At 40.3% G+C, this 11,669-nt stretch overlaps 1 protein-coding gene and 1 pseudogene across 1 annotated transcript; one reads left to right on the forward strand and one right to left on the reverse strand.

Annotated features, from left to right (window-relative positions):
• Positions 1-297: 297 nt before the first annotated feature.
• LOC104585895 (zinc finger (C2H2 type, AN1-like) family protein) lies at positions 298-4,878 on the forward strand. The gene is made up of 2 exons (XM_010242926.3): positions 298-597; positions 3,940-4,878. Exons 1-2 carry the CDS (start codon positions 499-501, stop codon positions 4,711-4,713), a joined length of 873 nt encoding a protein of 290 aa, XP_010241228.1. The 5' UTR covers positions 298-498; the 3' UTR covers positions 4,714-4,878.
• An 816-nt stretch (positions 4,879-5,694) lies between these two features.
• LOC104585926 (protein STABILIZED1 pseudogene) lies at positions 5,695-10,145 on the reverse strand (annotated as a pseudogene).
• Positions 10,146-11,669: the final 1,524 nt, after the last annotated feature.

Raw genomic sequence — 11,669 nt, forward strand, 5'->3', positions numbered from 1 at the left:
GGTTTAATGTGGATAGGTTTGCAAAACTGATGTTAAGAAATAGTTTCATTATCCAAATGATATTTTTGTTCCTATAAAACAAAAAATTCTCGAAAAACCATTTGTCAAACATATCTATTAATCTTAAGGAACAATAAATAAAATTCTTATTTTGAAATAGGAATTTCTAAAAGAATAGGAGGGTCGGGTTTGACTCGGGTCGGTATCGGGTTTTGACTTAGTGTGTAGGAGGGTCGGGTTCAGCTCGAGGCAAACCAGTGCCGAGTTCAATACGTTGACATTTGTGTGCTGCGTTCATTTAAACCGAGTTTTGGAAGTAGGAGAATAATCGAAACGGTTTCTCGGAACTTTCGATTCCGCGGTTCCTTCACGCGGAAATCGAAAGCTTCCGATATAGACTATCCAAATCTCGGATGAAAAGTCGGAGATTTGGATTTACTCCGTGAAATTCGTTTGTAGAATCTTTCTTTGTTCTCTCTGTCGCGTTCTTTCGATTCGATGGGAACTCCTATGTTTCCCAATCTCGGCCAGCATTGCAGCGTCGACGATTGTAAGCAAATTGATTTCTTGCCGTTTACCTGCGATCGATGCAAACAGGTTCCATCCTTTTTCTTGTCTGTCGATCTTTAGAGTTCGTTCTTTTTCACCAACTCTATTCTTATTGATACCTGTTGAGGGTTTTCAATTGTATAGAGTGTTCTTGATTTTCTGATGGGCTAGGTTTTGTCGCCAAACCGGTTTGAAGTTGTTTTTTAATTGAAATGCTATTTTTTTTAGTTTGGTTAACGCTGATGGAATTTTGTGGGGAATCTACTGGATTTTTTTTTTTTTTTTTTTTTTTTATGAATGAATCTACCAGAAAATTTCAATAATTGTTTATGCTCCAGTTCATTTTGATTTTCATAGCACTGGCCACTGCCATATTATTCCTGGTAAAATGAATCTTTAGACCTTTACAACCATTCATTCATCGAAAAAAAAAATCTTTAGACCTTTACACGATACAAAATTGTTTTGCTTCAATCAATGCTAGTTGTAAATAGACTCGTGGACTGGAATTACGAATTGTGAGAACACATGATTCTATTCGGTTTGAACTCTTACATGAAGTCCCGAAAGCTCTTAAGTGATACAGGAGCATTCAAGTCAGTTCAACTAATGTAAATTCTGGTATGCAAATTTGGTTCACTTCAACCAATGTTAATTGCAAATGGACTGATGGGCGGGAATCAAGAGCTGTGGGAACACATGATTCTATTCAATTTCAACTCTAACATGAAGTCGTAAAAACTTTTCAGTGATACAGGAGCATTGAAGTCTATTCAATCGACTTATTCCTTACTTCGGAGTTTTCCTTTCTTTAATCTCGTCATTTAGAAACTAATCTTGTGTATAGAGAACCGCCTTTGTTCTTCCTAATTTTAATAGAAAGGAAAAAGCTGCGATAGTTCCTACCTGCTTCCCCTTACCTCAATCATCTCCTCCGTTCTTTAATCCCCTCATTTAGAGCCTAATCTTGTTTAAAGAGAACCACCTTTGTTCTTTCTAATTATAATAGAAAGGAAAAGCTGCAATAGTTCCCTACGTCGCTTACCCTTACCACAATCACCTCTTCCTTTCTCTAATCCCCTCATTTAGAGACTTATATTGTGTATAGAGTAAGGCTGCAACTTGGGCCAGGTTGGCCTGAACCCAACCTGAAAAAGTTGGGTTGGGTTGGGTCGTTTTGATGCTTGGGTTAGGGTTAGGATTGAAATTTATGAGCCTGACTTTACTTTGGGCTTGATTATGGTTGACCTCTACCCGAAATAGACAGGTTGGGTAGGGTCGTGTTGATGCTCGGGTTAGGATTAGGGTTAGGGTTAGGGTTGAAATTTATGAACCTGACTTCAGGTTGGGTTGGGTTGACCTCTAGGGCAATCCGAACCCAACTCATATTGATTTGTTTAGATGCATGATAGTTGTATAGCCCCCACCACGTACTATCATTTATTTCTTTTAATATAATCACTTCACTTAATGCTAATTGAAAATGCTAAAACCTTAGTAACATATTTTATGTTTTTTGAATATTTTATTCTTTATCTCCTCTTAGTTTTTGCCACCCATAGCTTGATGCCCATAAAAAATCTATTAGAGGTCACAACTCATAATAAATTATAGTTGTTTCAAATCCTTTTTTTTTGAATTTTGTACTTAAAGAACCAATAAAAATATCAACAAACAAATACTAATAAAACATAGGATTTATATATGTAGTGAAAGTTGAGTTAAGATCTAAGATTAAGTTCTACGAGATTATAAGGGATGGGAAGAAGGTTGGGTTGGGTCCAACCTGAGCCCAGCCCAACCCAAAGTTGGCTTTGGATTAGGTTGGGTTGGGTTAGGGTTGAAGGAATTTAGTTGGGTTAGGGTTGTATAGGTCGGGTTGAAGGGCCAGATTGGGTTAGGGTTAGGGTTGGGGGTTTAGAACTTAGGGTTGGTCTAGAGTTGGCCTCAACCCGACCTAACTCAGCCCGACTTGCAGCCCTAGTATAGAGAAGCACCTTTGTTCTTCCTAATTATAATAAAAAGGAAAAAGCTGTAATAGTTCCCTAAGACCTAAGTCACTTCCCCTTACCTCAATCATCTCTTCAATACCTATGTATGTAGGAAATCTGGCACATGGACTCATTCTAATTCTTTATTATTCTATTTTTCAACAATTACACTGTCTTATGTGCGAAGAGGCTAGGTTTATTTTATATCCTTAATTTGTCAACTTATGCTTTCCCTTTGCTATCATTTGTTATAAAATTAATATTTTATGCTACTTTGGTGAGGTTTCTCGAGACCCATGTTTTTTCCCGTTAAGAGTGCTTTATTGCTTAATTGCTTGATTTGCTTCTTATACTATTGCTTTTGTAATTATCATTGTTGCTACATGCTTATATCATTTTTTGCTAGCATCTATCTCTTGCTGAAAAAAAGTTAAGGTCTTGGTAATCCCCCAAAATGCACTTATTTGCAGAAGTACAGTTAATCATATGACTATTTTACTGGCTTTCACATATTCCTGACTGGCATTGGTAGAATCATAGAAGATGCTTTGTACATTGTATGGACCTCCTATCTTACGACCAATATATTATATTCTTATACTAAATCAACCCTAGCTGGTAAGAAATCCATTTATGGCGAATGAAATTTTGTGTTATGAAGATTTTATGGGAAAAGTTCATGAGGTACTTTTGTGGTTGGTCGTGTGCCCAGTCATCTTCTATAATAATATTTATATTATTCAAATTGGTGTCTTTGACTAAAAGCAACTCTTACTTAAAAAGTTGCGAGTGGATAACTGTTCCTCTTCTTCCCCACCACGAGCTCATGATAACGCCTCTGCCTAATAGATGCTAAAACAGTCAGTCATAACCAAGTACAAACTCTAAAAAGGTATCTGCATATATTTCATGCCTTTTGCATACAATACAACAATTCACCTGATGCTTCTGCTGTTAGTTTCTGTATTATGAGAAGATGTTATCCAAGCAACAACTCTGTCTCTGTCTCTGTCTCTGTCTCTGTCTCTGTCTCTCTCTCTCTCTCTCGTGTGTGTGTACCTTTTCAGGGACAGAATTTATGGAGCTTTTAACCAATTTTAAATTTTGACCAAATAATTGAAAGGAGAGTGCACTCAAATTATTCTTGTGTAATATATTTGCCATAAGCTGAATTGCTTACTGTTCTTGACTCATGAATCTTGGGAATTAAATCAAATGAAGAATGATAGTAGCAAATACATACACAAAGTGAACCTAAACCAGAGGAAAGGGCAAGCTTCTCATCAGTGCCTTTGTTTATGATAGTGTTTAACTTACCTGGACCGTGCAGGTTGTTATATTATTATTGGTATTCATGATTTTGTTGTTCTTGTTATGATTTCTGCCAAATATTGCATAGGTGTTCTGTTTAGAGCACAGAAGTTATGGCAAACACTGCTGTCCAAATGCTGACAGGCAGGATGTCACTGTTGTCATCTGCCCTCTCTGTGCTAAAGGAGTTCGCCTAGTCCCTGATGAAGATCCAAACATCACTTGGGAGTCACATGTTAACACTGATTGTGACCCATCGAACTATGAGAGGGCAACAAAGAAGAAAAAATGCCCTGTCCCTGGTTGCAGAGAGCCTTTGACATTTTCAAACACGATCAGATGCAAGGACTGCACCATTGAGCACTGCTTGAAGCATCGATTTGGACCTGATCACAAGTGTCCTGGACCCAAGAAACTTGATGCTGGGTTCCCATTTATGGGTCTTTTGAGGAAAAGTCAAAAAGAGGATTCTAGAGCCAACCGCAGTGCATCTGCATCATCATCGAAGTGGGCAACAAGCTTTCTCAACGCAGCCTCAAGTGTTCGAGCTTCTGCTGAAGCAGGAATGGCGAAGTTGAGCATTGCAACTAGCCAAGCATTGCAGATGGCAAAGGATGGAATTGGGCCAAGCAGCAGTGGCAGTAATGGACAAGTGGAGGAGTGCCCTCAGTGTCAGGCAAAGTTCACCTCTGTTACAGCTCTGGTGGAGCATGTGGAGAGAGTCCATGAAAAAGGAGGCAACCGAGCTGGAATTAAGAAGGTTACAATTGATGTTTGCCCCAAATGTAGTAGAGGGTTTCGAGATCCAGTATCCCTGGTAGAGCACGTTGAGAGAGATCATGGTGGCACTTCTAAAGCATGAAGCAAAATGTATCAATTATACATCATTAATGAGATTCACATATACATTCATCATGAAATGCCTTGTACTTTTACCTGTATTCTTCCATTGTTTCAAGGGCAACTTGATAATATGTTGGATACTTTTTGAGCTTTCAAGCAAATTTTATCATGTTTTTCTGGACAAGTCACAATTTGCCGAAGTTATTAATTACAGATAAAGCTAAGTAGCTTTTTGATATCCAGGCAAGATGAAGTTGTAACCGGTTTCAGACTGGAGTAGCCAATGACAGAAGTTAGTTATTAGGTCTCAAATGTCTAGTGGAAGACCACAGACTCAAACTTTTGTTAAGCTTGGGTGATTTAAAAAATGTAAAAAATTGCCCTTTGAGAGGGCAAGATTACTATTGACTACAAGCAAAAAGAATTTGTGCTTCAAGTTCGAAAAACAAAAGGAGATTCCTAGCTAATTATCATCAGTTACAAATAAATCTCTTTTATTGACTAACTTTACTCGTCAAAGTTATCAAATAGATACCAAATGTACGATTTTTACTTTTCAACTGAATAGTATATTTAATGCCCTCTATATATGCACGAAAAAAATATACAAGGAAAGAAGTTTATCCATTCTAGAGAAAGTACAGATAAGGATCCAGTTATCTGGGTGTTTAAGAAGAACCCAGAAGCAAGGCACCACAACAAAAAAAGAAGAGACGATTTCCCCAAAGTCAATTCTATCATCTGTCCTAAACCGAAACGCAGAAAGCATACTGGAACGAGGAAAATTAGCATGAGATGTAGGCTGCACGCTTGTGATTACAGTTCCATCTGTCTAGGTCCATTGGGACAGGGACTTACAATACAAGATGTAAGGCTCCAACTTATTTCTTCACCATTCATTTTTTTTTAATACGTCATTCAGTTACCAAGGGCGGGCCTAATTGCTCATGAGAAGGTTTAGAACATGTTGAAAAGAAGATTGAACACACTCTTTTTCTGATGGAGGGATAAGAACATTGAAATTCTAGTAAAAAAATGACAATCACCTTCTCTCGAGGTTCCATTTCAAGATAATAATGACAACTATACAAGTTGTGTTAACTTATCAAAAAAAAAAAAAAAAAAACTATACAAGTTTTGTTGCTCAGAAATGGAACTTCAGGCAAAATACATAAAACTAAATCGCATGAGACGTCCTTCAACAAGTTACCAGTACATTTTCAACTACCATTTAGGGGATGAGATGTTTCAAAAATCCATACATTGAAAAGGAAACTCTAGTGTTTGTTCTCAGTGGCATTCTCTTCCTTTCCAATACACTGCTTTCTTTAAAATGGCTTCTATTGGCTGGTGGAATTCTCTACAGCTTTGGAAATTGCCTGCCATCTCTCACCATGCTTTGGTTCTGCAGCAATACATCTCTTCAATACATCCTTTTGGTTCTCCTCAGTATCATGTTGAAGTTCGAACTTGTAGTATAAGGCCCAGGAGCCCCCAATATCTGGGGAAAGAGTCACCGCCCTATTGAGCCAGTTTCTGGCTTCATCCATCTTCCCGTCATGCCAAAATAGTTTTGCCACAGCAGCAATGACATAGAGGTCATGATCACATCGCTTCAGTGCATCCATGCTCTTGGTTTTCCTTTGGGGGCGTGGGACCATTTCGATTGATGCTGCCCAGAGGATAAAACTTGTGGGGCACTCCTGCAATGCCTTTACCATCAAATATCAGCTTCTTTCTTGTTCCCGTGTCTTAATTCAGCTTGAACCGCAGCATGCCAAAGCTCAGGATTCTGGGGATTTCTTCCAAGTTAGAAAGTGAGAACCACAGAGGAAGCTAGGGCAGTGCTTCAAACCTGAATCATAAACTTCCCTAGCTTGCTCTAGGTGACCCAGTTGGTCCTCTAGCTGTCCAAGCATGAGCCACAATTTGAAAAAGGTAGGGAGGAGTTTTAGCCCTTCCTCAAGCAATCTCCTCTCCTCTGAAGTATTCCCTAATTCTCTCTCAACAATTGCTGATCTCATCCATACTCTCTCTGTGCCTCCTCTTTCTTAGGCTTTAGCAAGAAGCACCCTTGCCCTCTCTGGCTCATGGTTCTCAAATTCCAGCTTGAAAACTGCAAGCCAGATTTCCTCAGAATTAGGAATTGTTTGCATATGCTTCCTGGAGAATTGCTCGAGCAGCAGCGACATCTCCAGCAAGCCACTTCTCTCTGGCACCCATCAACCAAAGAACCTCAGCCTGTGGCCTATATGTGGCTGCCTTCCGAAGTAGTGCATCAAGGGATTTCCTAGTCCCATGACTCTTCTCTAGCTGTGCTGCTTTGAGCCATATACTCTTCTTAGTCAGGAAAACAGTAAGTGTATGAGCATAGATGGCCCGTGCAGTCTCGATGGAACCCCTCTTCTTACACTCCTCTGCATCAGCAACCCATGTCCTCTTTCTGTCTTCCTCCTCAACACCAATTCCAATTGTGTAATACATTATAGCCTGACATGTTGCAACTTGCAACAGATCCAGCCCGTTCAGCAGCCTCAGCCTCCATCCAAGCTTCTCTATCAATTACTACTTTTCTCAGAGACCTGATACCCCCCCTTTCTATTATCTTCCCAACCATGGCAGTATTCCCATTAGCTTCTTCAAGCTTTGCAGCTGTAATCCAAATGGCTAGCTCCTTCGGGAGTTTATTTTATTTTTATCAATATCCTTTGGAAGTTTCTCCCTTGCCTTGTTAAGAACCTTCTTTGCATTCTCATAAGTTTCTATCCTTACAAGTGCAAGCCATAGCTCAACATGTAAGGGGCAGCACTCTACAACCCTTTGAAGCAAAAGCCTGCATCCTCCTCATTTGCCAGTTCCACCACTGCCTTCCAGAGCCTAACAGAATAAGGGATGTGCTCCAGCCCTTTCCTCAAAACTCTACTCTTGTTTACACCATCATGCTCCAGTTTTACAACCTGCATCCACAGCTTCAAGGAATTGGGAATTGACTTAACCCCCCTAGCAATTACAACCTTTGCATCACCTGGGCTGCATCCACTCTTCTCTGCAACTTCCTCAAGTCTTGCAGCTGCTATCCATCCTGGTGGGTGATTTGGGTTTGTCTGTGTAACAGATTTGAGCAATAACCTAGCCTTCTTGATGTCTGAAATTTCTGTATCACTTGTAATCTTCATACTTTTGAGGTCAGTAAGATACCCCTTAGGATCAACCACTGTTAGCCCTGTAACAGAATCCGAGAACATATCCAACTTCAATGACAAAACAGCTCCTCTCCCTTCTCCAACAGCAGTTAAATCCGTTACAGGAGTCTGAGCCCATGGAGTCTCAGTTCCACCAGCAGCCCTACTTTTGGGATCTAGAGAGGTTACATGCTCCTGTTCTTGCCTGGCCTTCTCAAGCAATGTATCTGGCACTGGCACAAAACTCTCAAACTGTTTCTTCTAATTCCTCAAGGAGTAATCCCAATCTGTTGAAATCTGTCCCATTCCTGTGCCGATAAAGTGTATAGCTTCCTCTTCAAATCCGCGAACTGTTCTGTGATCTTTGGATTCGAAGTTCAGTACTTCTCAATCTCCTGCTTCAACCTGGCTTCCCTTTGATCCTTCCTCCTAAAGTCCATCCACTTATCAATGCTCTCCCAAATGGTATCTGCTTCCTTATCATCCTCGTCATACTCCATGAAAGCAAAAAGCCCAACATCGTTCCCTTCGAACTCATTGAACTTTTGGTTCTCATCGTAACCTTTATCATTTGCTTCTTCCTCCTCCTCATCTTCACCACCAGGGCCTTTCCCCCTTCCCTTGCCAAGGCCAGTGGCACCGCCAATTGTGGTGGCAGACTGCTACAATCCATTTCTCCATGTTGGTAGGGTTCGGATCCGGATCCGCCCCCCACAGGTTTGCCCCGCAAAAACATCCAACGGACTCATAGCGCGCCGCGTGTCCTCCCACATGCGAATTAGACTCTCGTACGGAGCTAACCCACTTCGCCCAAAAGGTCATCCCCTCTTAGATTCTCAATCCTCTCTCTTTCGAATTTCGAGTTCCGCCGATCAACGCCGACGGTCGTTCCGGCAGATTTATTTACCGGAGGTAAGTTTTTCTTTATTCTCAGTTCTCATATCTGTTTTTTTTTCTCATTTTTTACGTTGTTTTTTGTTTTTTCTGATTTTCTACCTTCCGTTCTCAGATCTGAAACCCACTGGAGCTTGCTCCCCTTCGAGTTCCGCCAGGAGCAAGGCCTTTGGCCTTTGCAACGAGTTAACCAAAGTCTTACCCACTTGTACTATGATCCCACAGGAGCAAGGCCTTTGGCCTTTGCAGCAGTAACAAGTGCTGAAGCTGTATTGGGTGCAGAGGGAGGGACAGGTGCAAACTATGAACTATCCTACGAAGGTTGCTGTTGAAGCTGCAAGAATGTTAATCCAAACATTCTGAGGATTAAAAAGTGTTAAAGGTGAGGTTAGTCGGATCAGATGAGCCTGCAAGTCAATGAATAAGTGTCAAATATGACTGCATATACAAATACATATATGAGAACTGAGAATAAACAGGTATGAGAACGGAACTTACCTCCGGTAAATAATTCTGTCGGAACGATCATCGGCGTCGACCGGCAGAACTCGAAGGGGACAAGCTCCGGCGCGCTGTGAGTCCGTGGGATGTTTTTGGGGGGCGGATGCAAATACAAGGGATAATGTATCCCACAGTAGTATGGAATGTTGTTGTGGATATATATGTGCTTGGTTTCCTCCCTTTAGGGGTGAATTCTCCTAAGGCATATAACAAATGATATCAAAGCATACCTCCCGGTTGTAATCGTGCGGCATAGGTTGTAACGTTGGTATTGTAGTGTTCAGCTATAGTGCAAAGCCAGCTTGCGTAGGCACTTGAATTGCAAAGCGTGATAAAATGTTACGATTCATTTGTCCCATGTTGGTAGTGTGGACTACTAATGTGAGGTCACATCGATAGTAGTGTGGGAATTTGTTGTGGGTATATATGTGCTTGTCCTCCCTCTAACATCTAACATCTAGATTTTAGGGGTGAGCTCTCCTAATGCACATGACACAGACCAACACTCGTAGGACCAATATCAGACCGGGTTATGAAACCCGTGGCACCTCGACAGTTGCTCAACCAAGACCAGCCACAGTTGAGAGGGGGTTTGGTATTGAGGAACTCAACCGGGGTTTTGGGAAGACAGGAGCTTGCATTCCTCCCAATAGAGGGACATGAAGAGTAAGGGTTGAATCCGACCGAACACTGAGAGTGGAAACATTTATGGATTCATCGCCAATCAACCGCCTCGACGACAGGACAGACGTTGGAGATTAGAAGGAATTCTGGTTTTCTCTTGGATTTTAAGTTTAAGGGTCTCAAGCGTAGTGGAATTGGTGTCAAGGATGAGAAATAGGGTTTTATTGTCAAGAGATGAAACGAAAACCATGACTACTGTTTATCAGAAGCAGCAAACAAAATAAGGAAGTTGATAGCAATACCTGAAAAGAACCTGGTTCAATGGGTACCACCGCCGGAAGAGGCGAACCTAGGAAACGAACTTCTGTTAGGTCTGAGAAGACACCTTACATACTGGAAAACGATTGCCGATGTCAACTCTGAAGAGGCGGTACCGTAATTTATGACCATACCTTAATCTATATTCGTTTAGTAAGGCTGCAACTTGGGCCAGATTGGCCCGAACCCAATCCTAACCTAACCCGAAAAAGTTGGGTTGGATTGATGTTTGGGTTAGGATTAGGGTTGAAATTCATGAACCCGATTTTACTTTGGGTTGGGTTAGGGTTAACCCTTTAGCCAACCCGGCCCAACCCAAACCCTACTCTAAGTACATGTCATATATAAATATATATATGTTATATGTAATATATAACATACATTGATTTGTTTAGATTCATGATATTTGTATAACATCATGTGTTTCTTTTAAGATAATCACTTCAGTTAATCCTAATCAGAAAGACTAAAACCTTAATAACATTATTTTATGTTTTATCGTAAGTCATAATTCATAATAAACTATAGTCATTTTTAACACTTGTTTTTCTAAATTTTGTACCTAAAGAACAAAAAAAAAAAAACATTAATAAACAAATACTAATGAAATATAGGATTAATATATGTAGTGAAAGTTGAGTTAATATCTAAAATTGAAAAATTCTATGAGGTTTTAAGGGATAGGAAGAAGGTTGGGTTGGGCCCAACCCAACCCAAAATTGTTTGGTTTGGGTTGGGTTATGGTTGAAGGAATTTAGTTAGGGTTAGGGTTAGGGTTGGGTTGGTTGGGTTGAAGGTCAGGCTGGGTTAGAGTTAGGGTTGGGGTTTAGAACTTAGGATTGGACTAGGGTTGGCCTCAACCCGACCTAACCCTGCCCGACTTGCAGCCCTATCATTTAGTTAAGGCAGCTTCCATGATGCCAGAAAGGAATGGCACCTAAAAATTCCAACCAAAGTGAATTTGGAATTTTGTATGATTAGTAAATGTGTACGTGCAAGTATCTCTTAAACAAAAGTATTTATAATTTATGGACAGATTTTGAACAGTTTAAGTGAACAATTTTTTAATTAATTATAATTAATAAAGTGAGAGTACAAGATATATATGTCCTCTTTATGCTCGCTGTATATTTAAATAAAGGTAAAAAACATCAAAAATTGAAACTTAATTAATAAAGGAGTTCAACAATCCTTCTTTACATGGTTCAGCCTGCAATATCAAAATCGAAGCTTAATTAACATATTAGCAAAGTAACCTGTGCTGAGCTAGGGAGTGACACTGCCTGCTGAAATTACCTCATCATTGCTTCTCCCAAGGACTACAAGGAATAAACGTCCCTGGGCCCAGCTCCAAGCCTCCAACATAAAACTGTTCCTACCTACCAGAATGTTATTGGAGAACCAATTCCCATCCAGGAGGAGCTTTTAAACGATAGAAAAGTTGTCAATGGATCGT

Source organism: Nelumbo nucifera, chromosome 2, assembly GCF_055504915.1.
Source record: "Nelumbo nucifera cultivar China Antique chromosome 2, China Antique-T2T, whole genome shotgun sequence".
NCBI lineage: Eukaryota > Viridiplantae > Streptophyta > Magnoliopsida > Proteales > Nelumbonaceae > Nelumbo > Nelumbo nucifera.

Excerpts from the sequence above, each read along its gene's own strand:
- LOC104585895 (XM_010242926.3), top strand. The coding sequence starts at position 499 with ATGGGAACTCCTATGTTTCCCAATCTCGGCCAGCATTGCAGCGTCGAC. Across the intron at positions 598-3,939 it reads CCTGCGATCGATGCAAACAG|GTGTTCTGTTTAGAGCACAG; the intron begins GTTCCATCCTTT and ends AATATTGCATAG.